The sequence below is a fragment of the Melopsittacus undulatus genome, chromosome 1 (assembly GCF_012275295.1).
Source record: "Melopsittacus undulatus isolate bMelUnd1 chromosome 1, bMelUnd1.mat.Z, whole genome shotgun sequence".
In the NCBI taxonomy this organism is placed as follows: domain Eukaryota; kingdom Metazoa; phylum Chordata; class Aves; order Psittaciformes; family Psittaculidae; genus Melopsittacus; species Melopsittacus undulatus.
The window spans coordinates 120655494-120670918 of NC_047527.1; the positions used below are offsets into that span (position 1 = coordinate 120655494).

The 15425-nt window shown below is 38.1% G+C and overlaps 1 protein-coding gene across 4 annotated transcripts; it reads left to right on the plus strand.

The window, feature by feature from the left end:
- Positions 1–3244: 3244 nt before the first annotated feature.
- GTPBP10 (GTP binding protein 10) lies at positions 3245–15079 on the plus strand. Of its 4 annotated transcripts, none has more exons than XM_031052543.2 (10): positions 3245–3290; positions 3952–4145; positions 4226–4317; positions 5385–5529; positions 8132–8205; positions 8549–8601; positions 11532–11639; positions 12209–12286; positions 13208–13331; positions 14062–15079. In XM_031052543.2, exons 2-10 carry the CDS (start codon positions 4006–4008, stop codon positions 14277–14279), a joined length of 1032 nt encoding a protein of 343 aa, XP_030908403.2. In that variant the 5' UTR covers positions 3245–3290; positions 3952–4005; the 3' UTR covers positions 14280–15079. The 4 variants fall into 4 exon arrangements, with proteins under 4 accessions (XP_030908403.2, XP_030908404.2, XP_033920913.1 ...); XM_031052544.2 differs by having other exon boundaries at positions 3256–3364; XM_034065022.1 differs by having other exon boundaries at positions 3259–3498.
- The last annotated feature ends 346 nt before the right edge of the window (positions 15080–15425 follow it).

The window sequence follows — 15425 nt, forward strand, 5'->3', positions numbered from 1 at the left end:
CTCTGTTATACAATAGCCTCATAAATTTATCAAGTGCCATATTAAAAACAGGTATATTTTCCTCCCACCAATTCCGAGGACAAGCTGTTTCAGAACTTGATTGCTGTAATGACTAAAACATTCTTCTAATTTCCTGATATATTTATTAATGAACAGTACATGTCTGTTTGTTCTTCTGTCAATATAGCCCTGCAAATGAAATGGTTTTCATCCTTCATGTTTACTTCCCTGATGTATCAATTGAGACCACTCATATTTCCTCTCATGCTTTTGTTTTACTGAAGTAAACAAGCTGAGCCATCCTAAAATCTCTTTGTACAAAATGCTCTCAAGCTCTTTGGTGATGCGCCTAACATCCCTCTACCTCTCTTGCTGCTCAACCTTAGCCCAGACACAGAACAATTACTTAGAATTTTTCACAGTACCCAAATAAGTTTTCACCAGGGCTTTAAACAATAGCATTAATACCTCCTGACTTTAAATGAAATACATCATCTGGGATACTATCTGTACTTATACTGATTCCTAAATATATATTGCTACCAGATTTCATCAGTATGTTCTTACTGATTTTATTGCGACTCCTACAAAAAGTAACAAACCGTCCTAATCCCAACCCTTTTAAGCCTGACATCTTCCTTTTCAACCCTATTTGTGACTATCTCACTTCACAATTTTTCTCCTAACCCCCATATTCTCATTCCTTCACAGGTAATTCCATATCAAATGTTTTCTCTATAGGGTATTAATATGACAGATTGAGTTTTCCTAAGAGTGAGACCAGGCTTCAGGGTCACTTTCCTCTTTTCAAATATAAGTAATTACAGTTCAAGCTCAGCCCATCTAACTTCAAAGGTTTTGCAGAGAGAGACATGGTAAGAAAGAGTCATTTGTGACAAGGCCCCATTTGCCCTTATCCCGTCATAACATTCTTAACAGGCCTCCTCAAAATATTTGCTGTTAGATTTTAACTATCACCTGTTTCAGGAATGCAGGCACAGTCCCTTTTATCTGAAAGCATGACACCAGTGTTGCATTTTTTGCTGCTGTAGGAACTTCTGCCATTCACATGATCCATCTCACCTTTCTCCATTAGGTGAAACTAATTTGGCAGTGAAGAAAGGCATGCTTTGAATTCAGGGGATTTAACTTAGGCTCACTAGACAATAGCTACATCTTCTGCGCTCTCATTTGTATCACTGAAAAACCTCTAAAAATTCCATATGAGTACAATACAAGCACGGCCAGTTAGTAGAAATTAGAAGTATTTTCAGCTGAAACAGGACATGTAATTGATGGCAAAAATAAAATGGAACAGCATAAAAAGCTGGTCAGTAATAGTAAACAGAATGACATACTTTTGAATGTATTTTTTTTCTGTACATGTGGGTGGAAACAACAGATTCATAAGGAGGCCTAGGTCTTCCTAAAAATACTACTAAAAGCTCCCATGGAATATGACACTTCAAGACAAACCCCCTCACACACATTTCTGTACTGTCTTGTAAAACTGTATTCAATTTAAGTATGTTACTATTTTATTCATTTATCAAGATCATTAAAAGCCATCAGGAATAACCATTCTGAATGACAGCTGTGCTTCTTCTATACCTTCTTCTGAATATCCCAGTTGCAAAATAAACAGTTTGCTTTTTTAAGTCAGAGAGAGAAGCGTGGGTGAGCTGAAATGCACAGGATTAGGACTTTCGCTTTCTTATTCATTCTTCCATGATTTGCTTTTAAAATATTTTTTCCTAATTCATGTCTAAAATTCTAGCAAATTGAAGCTCCTTTACCCTAATTAATTATTAGGGTATTTACTAAGTAATTAACTAATGACTATGTAGAACTGTTATAAGTGGGGGTTTAAAATGTAGGTATTGGCCTAACTTTTATACTGCACAAAATGCAGCAAAATTACAACAAACATAAAGACCAAACAATAATACACAGAATAATCTAACTATGTAACTACTATTTTTGCATATATTTTATAAATCTAGTTCCAAATCTGGTCTCCTAGGCCATGAAACAATAAGAAGCAAAACCTTACAAAACCAAATTTACATACTTTGAATGGCACTGTTCAACACTCACATGTTGTGATATAGCTCAGATAATGCTTAAACATTCTCTTGGGCTGTTCAGCATGTAGATGGCACACCAGTCTTTTCTCAGTTGTGGGGGTTTTATTATTACGGTACAGATAAAATCTGCTGCTAAACTTATTTTTAGTAATAAATTACTATAAATGGTATTGATTCTCCTCAGGTAGCTGCAACTGAGAATGTATGACCTTGTGTGAAGGCTGTAAGAAGGAACACAGTATTTACTTTTTCATGAGGATTTGCACTTAAAAAAGAAAATCACTGAAAATATGCTCATACTGTGTGGAAAATACTTATGCACAAAAGACTTGCTAAATAACTAATTTAGGGGTTTTTTTTCATCAATTTTACCCTTCTGACCTCACTGATGTCATGATTTAGAATCATGGAATCACAGAACTGTAGAATTGTTTGGGTTGGAAAGGACCTTAAGATCATTTAGTTCCAACCCTCCTGCCATGGGCAGGGACACCTCCCACTAAACCATGTCACCCAAGGCTTCCTGCAGCCTGGCCTTGAACACTGCCAGGGATGGAGCAGCCACAGCTTCCTCAGCCAGCCTGTTCCACTGCCTCACTACCCTCATAGTAAAGAATTTCTTCCTTATACACAACCTAAATCTCCCATTTAAGTTCAAACCCAATCATGTATAAAATAATTTGTCACCATTTATGACATGTGTTATAAGCCTTATCAAAGCCATAAACCAGTCATCCTCATCCTGAAAACTAGCACTGTTTGAAGGCCAGGTCAAGTTTTTTGAGGGAGAGCACACCAGCAATATGGCCAACACGCTATAATGGGGGCGGACGACACATGGGGGTAGACGGGGGGCGCTGCACGGGCAAAGCCTACAGCAAATACTGAAGGTGTTCATCTTGCCCAAAAACACACAGCTCCCGCAGCTGGGGGACCTTGCCCTCCCCTCTGGCGCCGCTGACCGCACCTCGACGCGTCTCGGCCTGAGATGCTTTGGTGGCCAGGGATGACCGAAGCGAACAACACACTCGTTACACAAAACTAGGCCTGACCCTTATCAGTCCGGCAACCACGCCAGACCCCGGCTGGACCATGCTAAGCAGCGCCCAACCGCCGGCGAGCCGCACCGCCCATGTACAATCGTGCGGGAGGTGGCTCCGCCTCGCCTGTGGCAGGACGGGAGTTGCGAGGTTGCTCGTTTCCGTACGTGCTGCTCGGCTGGCAGCCTAGGCCTTGGGCCTTTCCTTTTGACCCGCCCCTTGGAGATTCGGGCCCGGGTCCGTTCTCGCCCTGCACCTCAGGGTGCGCTGCTTAAGTCCCTGCCTGTCCCTCCTCTCCAGCCGTCGGTCGGGCCCGGGCTGAGGCGGTAGCTCCGGCCATGGTGCGGGGCGGGGCGGCGGTGTTGCGGAAGGTCAGTGCGGCCGGCCCGCGGAGCGGTGGGGACGGGGATTGTGTGCGAGCAGCCCCGTGCAGGCAGCTCCCCGGCCTGTCCGTTGCGGGCTGGCGTGTCGACCCGCGGGGACATCCTGGCCGAGTGCTCACTTCCCCAGTCTAGCCCGTGGGTCGGGGGTTTGCGGGCACGGCCCCTCGCGGGAGGCCTGGAGGTGCCGGGGTGAGGTGCCGGCAGGGTCCCACGCTTGTCTCCCTGGGCGCTGCAGGGCGGGCGGGCGGGTCGTGAGGTACCGCTGCTGGGGAAGATAGGTCAAACGGTTCGCTTATTACAAGACGTTATCGAGGGTTACGTGTCTGCTTTCTGAGCTTTAATTATTGCCATCAAGGTTACACTGAAGCAGTTTTACACGCATTTCCACAACAACAAAATGTAAATAGAACTTAATGCTGATATAAAACTTGGTCTTTTTAGTGTGGCAACTTCGTCGATGATTTACGGGTCTATGTGAGAGGAGGAACCGGTGGCATGGGTTATCCTCGCCTGGGTGGGGAAGGAGGAAGAGGTGGTGATGTCTGGTTCGTTGCCCGGGAAAGAATTACCTTAAAAAGCATTAGAGAGAAATACCCTCTGAAGCGATTTGTAGCTGGAACAGGAGCCAACAGCAGGTAAGGGTCTGTTCGATGGAAGTTGTTGCATGCATTTTTTCCAGAAAGCAGTTAACTAAACCTGGTTCAATTTCTCCCAGTGTTAAAGCACTAAAAGGTGAAAAAGGAAAAGACTGTGAAGTTCATGTGCCTCTGGGAATTTCAGTTCTCTGTGATGATGGCAAGCAGATTGGTAAGAACTTTTGCTCTATTTTAGTTTATCCAGTAGATACTGTCATGTTTATTGATGGCATTCAGCAGGCTTCTGACACTAGGATATTTAAAGTTACACGTCTCCCAAAATATGTGTGCATTTTCTTTCAGACAAAGAATTGACAACAAAAAACCCCAAAACACCCACTGTAGAAATTGTTGGAAAAGACCCCTTCCAGAAATTAGCAGGAGTTAGTTTGTATCACTATATGCAGCAGAAAGAAAATTGCTGTTGCAAACAAATGTTACAGGCTGGAAGCCATAGTGATCCTCCACAGAATCATTAATGACCCTACTTAAATTAGGTGTCCAGAAACTCAGGTAAGTGGCCCTGTAACTGCTGACTTACAACACTTGTTAAAAGATAATGATCATTGGCGTCAACTCTTCAGGTTATCTATAATACCTGCTTTTCACTCTTTTTTGAAGAGTGGTGCTTGATAGTAACTAGGAAGATCTCTCAATACAGTGCTCTTGGAGTAGATCTCAATGTTTTCTTTGCATTTTCTCAGAGTTTTTATCCTCATGCTGTTGAAACTAGTCACAGATTATTTCGATTTGGAACAAAATTTGATGTTTGGCAAGAACAGTTCATGTCAGCATCTAAAGGTGTCCCTGAATTAGATACTCAAATGTTGCATTTCATCTTATAAGTATTCTAACCCTAAGGGAGATATAAAGCCTGCATCTTAATGAAAGAATACCTCTGAAGAGTTTTCTGTAGCGGCGTCTCTATCAATGTAGATTTTTCCTTGCATTCTTGAATTCAAGTATTGGAGGCTTCAGAGTTACCATCTTTGCCATACTTTGCCTGCCTGTACTTAGCACTTTTCTTGAAGTGACTAACTGTATGACAGAAGGCAAAACTGGGGTGTGATTGATTTCATTTGTTTCCAAAGAAGGAAAAATACCATGACCCTAAGTGCACAGCTCTTGCAAGGAGGTGCACAGAAAGTTGTCTCTTCATTGAAGATAGATTTAAGTGTGAAGTCAGAACTGAACCTACTGTGGGGGATTGTGATTTTTCACTGGTGAACTTATTTTCAGGAGAGCTTAATGCAGCAGGAGAGAGATTCTTGGCAGCACGTGGAGGTCTTGGAGGCTGTTTGGCCACAAACTTTGTGCCTTGCAAAGGTCAGAGGCGAATTGTTCGTCTTGATTTGAAACTCATAGCAGACGTTGGCTTAGTTGGGTAAGTACTTTAGTTTGAGAACTGATACTAGAAAATAAAGTAGTAAATTTCAAATGGGATTTCAAAGGAATTTGAAGGTTTGGAAGATGAGTGCTACTGTACATTACCATTGGCACTTAAATAACTTGCAGTTTGCAAAACTCGGAGCTTAAACCTATTAAAATTAATTTTAAAATTTGGAAAGTACTGGTTATGCTTTTGTTTGTGAAGGGCTTCGTGAATCAGTGTAATATATCATTATTAATCAAATTTGGCAATGATGGTGATTATTAAAATAGTGTTAACTAATACTTATGAAGTAAGTAGCAGGTGCAAAACAGAGCCAATACTGTCCATATTGCATCTTTGACTTGTTGGTACTGGCATAAGTGGATACTTTCAGTAGTAGTTTTAAAGAGAGTTTCAAAGGTGATGTGCCCTACAAATAAACAGCATTTCAATGTTACTACTTTATAGCATTGCAGATAAATGTATTTTCGTTTGGAGAAAGCTTTCAACAAACTACAGTTAAAGTATTGTTGTAAGTTTGTGTATAAGTTGTACTCAGTGTGTACTGCCAACTTCCACCTGCCCCATGGCCTTTACTAATAAAAACCGCCGGAGACGTAAAATGACAAGGAGTTTGAGGTAGAAATGATCTAATTGGTATATGCCATAAAGAAGGGAAACTTGAAGACAGCATGGCTTTATACCTCGTATTTTTTTTACTAGAAATAATTGTGTTAATATCAGATATAGCTCAAGTTATATAATTTTCCAGTTGCCATCCATAATTACATAATAGAATTTTTTTTTCTTGTTTTAGAGTATGGGAAAATACAGGAGTTTTACAACACTAGCACTTCTTTAATCTTGCATTTTAGCTTGTATTTTACCTGACAGTATCCCTTTAAAATGGGTAAAAAGAATCACAGTTAATTAGAGGAGCATATTTTCTTGTTGAGAGTATGAATCAGCCTCTGATAGTTTGTGGTTGTACTTTGATCTCTTTGTGCTTGTTATTTTTACTTTAGGGGATTTGGAAGTGGTTTGCTATTAGATCAGGTAAAAAACATTACTGATGGGTCTGAGAAAGACCCATCAGGTTTGGGTACAGGTTGTCATGTGTAGTGTAGGTTACAGCATGCACTTCAAAGAGCATATTGTGCCTTAGTGGAAGCAAAATAGTCACTTGAGGATATGACCAGAGTAACCTTCCAGAATGTCTTTAAGGTACCTTTGAACATCAGAGCACAGGAAAACTATCAAGGGTAGTTTTCATGTGACAAGAAAAGTTATGATGGCTTTTTTTTTTTTTTAAGAAAGCCTCTTACACAACCTCTTTATAGTTCTCCTTAATGCAGTGCTAGTCTGGTTTTTCATTTGCTCATGTTCTTATTAGTTGTCCCTGTTAACAGGTCTTGATTCTGCATGTAATCAAGTGGAGAGTATATGGTTTTCTATGTGGCGCATACTTTTTTATCTTGTGACCAATATTCACTTACCTGTGGACACAAGTTTTCTTTGATCGCTGTTGCACTGAAACGTTGTGCTGAATAACTCTGTAAATTAGACAGGAACATAAGTCTTGTATGATGTCCTATATAGAGCAGGTGCTATGAATAAACACTATAGTCTATCCTTTGTTGTCAGCATAAGCTTCAAGTTTGGCATGAATCAAGGCTATTGTGTCTTTTACAATCCTTAAATCTTTAAAATTAGATTAATCATTACAATAAGCATGTCTTATAATTTTAGTTTTAACTTAGGTTTCTGTTAAAACCTAACAGAAATGGGTAGATGTATTCTGTGAAGAAGGTTTTGTACAAGCTACCATACCCTTTAGAGAATGTTTTTGTATAGCTATCCTTTGTAAAGAGAAAAGGTTACAACAATCAGATCTGCACATACCAGCTCCTAGGGCTTCACCAGTATTTTGTTTGGTTTACCTAGAAACAAAGCTAGTTAGTCCTAATTTCAAGATCCCTCATGTAACTGTTGCCTTGAAAACATACACAAACTGTGCATTCAGTCTATGTATATACAAAGCCTCCCTCTTGCAGAGTTTACAACAGCTTTGCTACATTGGCAAAACTGTAGCATAGGTATCATTGATACTTAAATTGTAGACTGTTTAATTAACCATGATTTGTATACCAAAAGACTAAATCCAACTGATAAGATGAATTTGCTGCAGGTACTTAGAATGTAAATGTGCTTCACAAAATCAGCTGTAGCATGCAAAGACTGAATTCAAGTAGACCTGGATGTTTATGCTGTGTTTCCATCTGATTACACATGTATTTACATACCTCTCTTGCTTGCATCCTTGGGAAGCATTATTGGATTTAGAAAAAATACTCAGATTTGATTTTTAAAAAATAGTAATGATCTCAGTTTTGTTCTGGTTTTTTGTGGGTGATAGTTTTTGTATGTGTTTTTAGGGGGGAGGGTGATTTTGGGAGGTGTGATTTTTTTTTTCTTTTTGTAAGAGTAACTGAGTCTGCAAAAACTAATTGATAGCATTGAGTTTGGTTAAGGTAATATAATGTATTTGGTAATAAAATACAAAGCAACCACATATTTAAAGTATTCAGTGTATAAATCATCATTTTCCTTGTAGGTTTCCAAATGCGGGAAAATCATCCTTGTTAAGTAAAGTTTCTCATGCCAAACCTGAGATTGCAAATTATGCATGTAAGTTCACACACGTATTTTTAGAGCAGTAATATTTCATGAGAGCAAAAAGTCTTTTCTCTTACTTGGTTTGCAGGTTTATAATAAAGACTAAGATATAACCATGTTGCCTGTCAAATATTTTACACAGATTTCTAATTATGAGAAATACTCCAAAAAGAGACTTGCCGTTTCAGTTTTTAACAACCTTTAACAACCTCAGGTTTTTATATGTACCCCCTCATAGTGCTTCAACCTATGCTGAAGTTCATGCACGGTCTATTTAATATTTATTTTAGTCTCATGACCATCTTTTAAAATATAAAAAAGTTTAGTTTTCTTCCCTCTTTTTCCCTTGTCATAGTTACAACAATACAGCCTCAACTAGGAAAGATCATGTATGCGGATTATAAGCAGGTTGGTATGAAAGTTCATTCTGGTTGTTCATTAAAGTTGTGTATAATGATTAGTTATGTTGCTTAACATAATTTCAGAGAGAAAAGGGAAGCTTGTAGGGTTTTTTTTGTATGTGTGTCTATAATGTATACATATAAAATGCAATTGCATGCACTTAATGAGAGTTGTGGAGAAAGTGCTATTTTTATGAAATAATAATAACAGAGTTTTAAAGCCAAATGCTAATATGTAATATGAGGTTGAGCTAACTTAGCTTTGGAAAATAGCTTCTGATTTTCACTTGTCTCCTTTCTGTGGTTCTAATCCTGCTTTAATAACCTTAGAGTTGTGAACTTGTGTGTGGAGCTGAGATTGCTGTGTTCTAACTCTTGTTAAGGACTTTAAAAAAAGTCATTGTTTCTGACACTAACCTGTTATTTTTATTTAGAAGAGGCAGATTTTAGACAAATTGTACAGAAAGCTCTGGAATGAATAAGTAATTTTAAGAATGGATTTTAAACAGTGGCATATTTGTCTAATAGCTGCAGATCTGCAGTAGTGAATGACAGGGAATTTAGTGAATATAACTCAGTTACTGTAACTTACTGTTTTGGCTTTCTAAGTTGGCTGATCTAACTTCCATTTGGGTTTTGGTTTGCCCTGGGCTTGGTGTTTTGGGTTTTGGTTGGGTTGTTTTGTTTCTTTTGTTTGGTTTGTGGGTTTTGGGTTTTGTTGGGTTTTTCTGGGGGGGAGCATTTGGGGGGTTATTTTATTTGTCCATTTTTCTGGTTTTTAATAAAAAACATAAAATAGTATGAAGTAATGACAGGCTGAACAGCCAGGATAGTGTACAACCTAAGAGGTGAGGTAGGTGGGTCCAGTTGCTTTTGTTGTAGCTCTGGAGGACTGGTGGATCTAATATCAACCACTTTAATTTTTGTGAAACCAAATTCCACCCACATTTTTCAGGTAACTCTGTGGTGCATGGAATCCTTTGTACAGTATCCACCTGTGGGAAAACTAGTGCTAAATGAGACTCTTACTACTAGATTTTGGATCACAAGTTTACATAAGGTTACAGCAAACATTTTCATTCCTAAAACTTGAATGTTCTTTGAAGTGCTTTTATTTTGTCTTTGAAGCGTATGATATATGCAGTACTGGACTTATCATTTGCAAGATTAAAGACAAATGCATAAAAGGTTTTCAGATGAGTTAACCAGAAAAAAAGCATACTGCTCAGATGTGAAAAGACAGAAAACTCCTCTTTTCACTTTCAGAAGCAATAATCTTATGGGGGTTGAGTAGCTGATGCTTGAAACCTCCATTTAACAACCTTTTACAAAGCTGTGTATTAAAGGAAGTAAGTCTTGTTTGTCAGGTTCCCTGTGGAGATGCACACATCTAAGGGAAATTTTTTGTATGTCCATTTTATCTGCAGGTTTAGGGTAGCTTGTCTTAGCAAGCTTGGCTGCAAATAACAGGATTGTTTATAGTGTTTTTTAAAAACTACCCACCTGCCATGAATGAAGACCTCTTGCTCTTACTGGTTTATCTTTCTCCAGCAGAGCTACTTGCACTCCTGGCTTTCCTTCTTGCAGTTTATTATCTCTTAGAGAATGACCCTTATTGTTGGCTGTTTCTGCAGTTCATGCTTTTTATACTAGAATAAGGGTGCTATATAGGAGCTAGATGGACAAAAAAAAATCTTTTCTAAATTCAGGAGAACTAGTGATTTGTGATTACAGGGAACATTTGTGAGTAAGAGGAGATACTTCAGCTCTGAGTATTGCAACTGCTGAAAACAAAACAGCGTAATTGAGAGCAATAATTGAGGTGACTGTTCTGGAGCATTCAAGGGAGAATGGCTCATTATATCCTTTTTTTTAAAAAAATTCAGAACGTGGGTCTTTTTTTTTTAAGGAAATAGGTAGCAATTTTCTTAATTTATCTTAGTACATTTTGAAGAAGAAGTTACGTGCCAGTTACCTGGTGCTGTGTGTCATTGCTTCTTGGAAAAGATGCAAAGTAGAGGATCTGGGTAAGAGTCTGATTCAGATCTTAATACCAGATCATGGAAACTAGCAGAACCATTTTCATAATCTACCAGAATATCTGAACCAAGTGCTGTTTTGAGAGAATATGAGGGGCTTTTTATGAGCTCCATAAAAATACTCTTTGAAAGAGAACTGAAGCTGGAGAAAAAGCTGCTTTTGATGGGACTACAGCACCCAAACCCATCACAACAGGGAGTGGATGTTTCTGTTCTAACTCCCCAGTTATTCTCTCTGTGTTTCTAGTTATAAGCCTGTAGTTCATCCAGCTGTATCTCATGTCTCATTTTCATGGAAAGTTCTGAAGGAAGGCTTCAAGTATTTAGGAAATGCATAGTAGTTAAAAGTTAGTGTAACACAAGTGGGTGTGTAACTCACTCATAGCAGAAAGCACCCTTCTGCCATAGGTAGCACACTGGAAGTTTTGTTTGCTGGCTTAGGGTATTGTTCAATTGAATCCGGTTGCTGTCTAAATGGGTATTGGACAGATTTGATGACCCTGCTTTTGTTCTTTGCTTCACTGTCTTAGCATTCTGTGAGTTACTGGGTAGATATTTGGGGCTTTAGTATACTGCTCTTTTTCAGTCTGTCTCAGCTCTCCATTACAGCTGTGTACAACCTTCTCAGCCAGCACAGAAAATGACAAAATACCTTTCCATCGAGACAGTCTTTGTTGGCTTTGGTTGGAAGCTGATATACTAATGGAACTGCCGGAGAACTGATCCCCCACCCAGTTCCAAGAAATACACATACTTGTAAAAGAAGTCTCTCAAAAAGATATTCCTGACATTCCTTGTCTGGGTTCTTTTGTTTATATAAAATGATAATAGTTGTTGATCGTTTAAAATAACCATTTTTGCTTGTTGGAAATACTTTGTTTGAAACTGGTTTCCCTAGATCTTGGTAGCTGATCTCCCAGGACTGATTGAAGGTGCACACGCAAACAGAGGGATGGGCCACAAATTTCTCAAACATGTAGAAAGAACCAAACAGCTTCTCTTAGTTGTAAGTGAAATAAAATTTACAGCTTATTGAAATCAAATAAAATAAATGTTTATTATTATATATCAAATAAAATGCATGTTTATTGCAGTGTAGTTGGAATTTAGGAAGTAGTTTGTAATTTGCATGTTCTTTTGTATAAATGTAGCTGCACTAATATCTAAATGTAGCTATAAATGTATATAAATGTAGCTGCAATACAGTTTTCAGAATGGAATACTCAAACAACTGATAGTAAATTAAGTCCTTAAATGCAATTTAGAATTTAGCCAGTTAATTTAGAGCAGTGAATTGTTCCAAGTATAATTAAAGCATGGGATGATTTTTATTCTTCTTTTTTTTTCTGTAAGATCCCATAAAGAAGAGGTTTAAAAATCAAACCTTTGCTCAGAACCAACCAATTCATGCTTCCAGTGTCTATAGTGTTATTTTGGTGTGTAGTTGCCCTCTGTTATTTTCTGGGAATGAGGGCATGTACAGGGACATTGTACTGTAAATTAGTTGATGGAGAGTACCTTGATACTGTAGCATAACTTAATACCACAAAGCTTGTTTTTGTGTCACTTTTTCAGGTTGATATTTCTGGGTTTCAGCTGTCTGTTAAGACTCAGTTTAGAACAGCCTTTGAAACTATACTGCTTCTAACAAAGGTAAGTCCTCATCTTCCTAGCTGATAGTTGCAGTTACATGTAGAGGCAAGAAAGAGGCTCAATTTTGATTAAGAGCTTTCAAAATGTTAGCGTGTCTTCTGAATTTATAAGACCAGCAAACAAGCTTAGACTTCTTCAAAATGATGAAATCTTTATTTTCAACTGTCCAGGTTAAACTGCTCTATTTTATGTTTGGCACAACTGCTCCTTCATTAATGTGTGCAGCATATGGGATATTTCTTACAGGCAAGGTGAAAAGACACATCATGTTCCCCAGTCTGGATGCATTTTAGGAAATAGAAATATATGGGTATAGTTAGATCCCTGCCTTGGTGCCCTTCCTGCACAGCCTAATGGAGATGAGACAGCAGGCCCCAGCTGCGCAGATATTCAGTATTTCCATCTCTTATCATTGCTTCTGATTAAAATAAAGCATTTTATGTAATTTCAGGTTTAGCAGCTGTTTTCTCTCTGGCTACACAACTTAAGATGATGAATCTTCTGAATTTCAGCTACTGCTGTTTACTTTCAGCTTACTCGTAGTTGTGACTTTATTTCTGATGTTAACCATAGTCCACTTAAGTCCTTAAGAATCAGAAAACTCTCCAAAGAATTTCCTTACACATTTTATAGATCTGAACTTTTTCTGAAATGGATTTTGTGGTTTTGGCTATCAGAAAAACAAACCTAAACCTCATTCTTTTTATTGGAGGCTGTTTCAGAATCAGCCAGCCTGTTTACCTGAAATATCTGTGTTTGAGCAAGAAGTCACTGAACATTTATTTTCTTTTGACAGATTGCTTTAATACATCCACCTTGAGCACCTTCACAGCTGCTGAGGCATGAAAGACATATAAAATTGAAGTAGCACTTGTTAAACAACAAATACTTATTAAAAGGCAAATTTACTTATCTTTCAAGGAACTGGAACTGTACAAAGAGGAACTGCTAACTAAGCCTGCACTTCTTGCCATTAATAAGATGGATTTGCCTTGTGCAAAGGATAACTTGAATGAACTTACAAAACAACTACAGAATCCTCAAGGTAAATTAACTTCCAATGATTGCATTCAATGAGTCATAATAAGATTTCATCAGGGGTAACAGTATTGGCAATGAGTTGTTTGGATTTGAAGTCAGCTATTAAATTTATTATTTGAACGTATGTTTTAAAACCACTTCCTGCATTTAGAGCTCTGTTTATATGTGTTTTTAGTGCTGCCTTCACTGTTGGGGAAGTACTTTAATAAATAGAGATATCCTAGAAGATCTTTCCAAACTATGACAGGGAAGAGTAAATTTCCAGTCTAGGTATATTAGATAACAGTAACCTCCATTGAAGGTTTCCTTTTGGACATTGATGTATAAACAATTCTCTGGCCAAAACGTGAAAATACTGGACAGGCCTATATAGGTTTACTTTAAATTTGCTATTATCTTGGGGTACATTTCTTCCCTTGAGTGTATAAGAACCAGGAAAGCTTAAAACCATCCATCTTCCAAATCCTGCAACTTGGCATTTCTGTGTAATCTTAAAGGAAGGGTAGAATCCTCTCATGAGAGCGTAAGTATGGTTTAAATATTGTGTTAGTACTTGTCTTTCAAGCCTTTAGCTATTTTTTTAAAGATTAAGCAAATAATAACTTCTATTTTAGTTGCAGTTATGTTTACTGAAATTTGTTAAAGCTCATTTTCTAAATGCAGTGTGCTTTTATGGGCTTTGTAGTGAAACACTATTTGGGGATTGTACTAACTCCCCCAATATGATTTTTCAGACTACTTACACTTACTAGAAGAAGAAATGCTTCCTGCAAATACACTTGAATTCAAAGATATAATTCCTATATCTACACATACTGGAGAAGGAATTGAGGAATTAAAAGCATGTATAAGAAAGTCCATAGCTGAGGAAGCAGAGCAGGAAAATGAGGAATATCGGAAAAAGAAACTACTACTTTTACAGACTTCAGAAGAACAGATGAATAGAAGATAGTATTTGTGGCTGGGTCCGACACATTTTAATATTTTCCCTATATGTATGAACCCATTTAATTTTTGTTCCCTTTGCCACCACTGCCCACATCTCTGCTCCCTCCCCCACGTTGGCTCAGTGTATTTTGGCACTTGGGTAGAGCACAGTCGGGAAAAAAACGGAGTTTTGTGATTTACCTTGACTATCGACTCAACAGAGTGAAGATCAAAGTATGTGCAACTCAAAATATTGCTTAACAACTGGTGATCTCTGGAGTATTTTTTGCCAAATGAGATGAATGGAAGGACTATAACTCACAGGTAGCAAAGGACCAAGTTCAACCACTCCATGTTTTGGAAACACCAGGGACAATTTCTGATGGAGCAGGTTTCCAGGTTGTAGTACTTCTAATGTGTTCTGCTACTTCACCAGGCATCACATTGGGGGGGTGTGGGGGTGGTGTGTGTGTGTTATTTTTAAAGACTTAAAGGAAACAGAAAAAAGGCAGCAAGGAAGTGAATTGTACGAGCACAAAAAAGCAAAGCTGATATGTAATGTTGGGGTTTTATTTCATAGCTGCCAGTGTCTGCTGTAGTACTCCTGAGGATATAAATCCTGATTCCAAATTCCCACTCTTTCATTTGGGATTTCTTCCTTTTATGGAGTTGTGGGCACGTGGTACTTTTTAGTGAAGAAAATCATAACTGCTTTTCAACAGTTGCGGGAATAGTTTATGGTCCACCTTTTGTGTAATAAGAAGGCACGCATTTCATTTTTGGAAAAAAAATAATAAAAAGAAACCAAACAAGTTCTTTATTGTATGGGATGTTTTCTGTTTCAATGGTATTGATTGCAAAGCAATGTAAGACTGAATGCATCAACAGCTTCTCAACTTGGTTTTGTTTAGTTTTGTAAGTGCACTTAACCAAACCCTGCTTCTCTAAACTTTGCTAAAGCAGTGACTGGGAAGAAGGGTGTGATTTATCATAATCCAGTTCTATTATCATTTAGTACTGGTTTTTATTCCTCTTTTCCTCTAATTCTACTGTGTGTGAGGCTAGCATATTTTCACCAAAGTAAAGCATGGGCTGTAGGCAATGTTTGATACTCCATTTATTTAATGGTTGAAAATAACATGGGGGGGTTTTGTAAGATTTCTTGAACACT

What these genes read in the sequence shown, in the direction of transcription:
- GTPBP10 (XM_034065022.1), top strand. Translation starts at nt 3,466, where the DNA reads ATGGTGCGGGGCGGGGCGGCGGTGTTGCGGAAG. An exon ending in GGAACAGGAGCCAACAGCAG is followed by an intron (nt 4,146 to 4,225) that starts GTAAGGGTCTGT and finishes AATTTCTCCCAG; the next exon opens with TGTTAAAGCACTAAAAGGTG. An exon ending in GCAGACGTTGGCTTAGTTGG is followed by an intron (nt 5,530 to 8,131) that starts GTAAGTACTTTA and finishes TTTTCCTTGTAG; the next exon opens with GTTTCCAAATGCGGGAAAAT.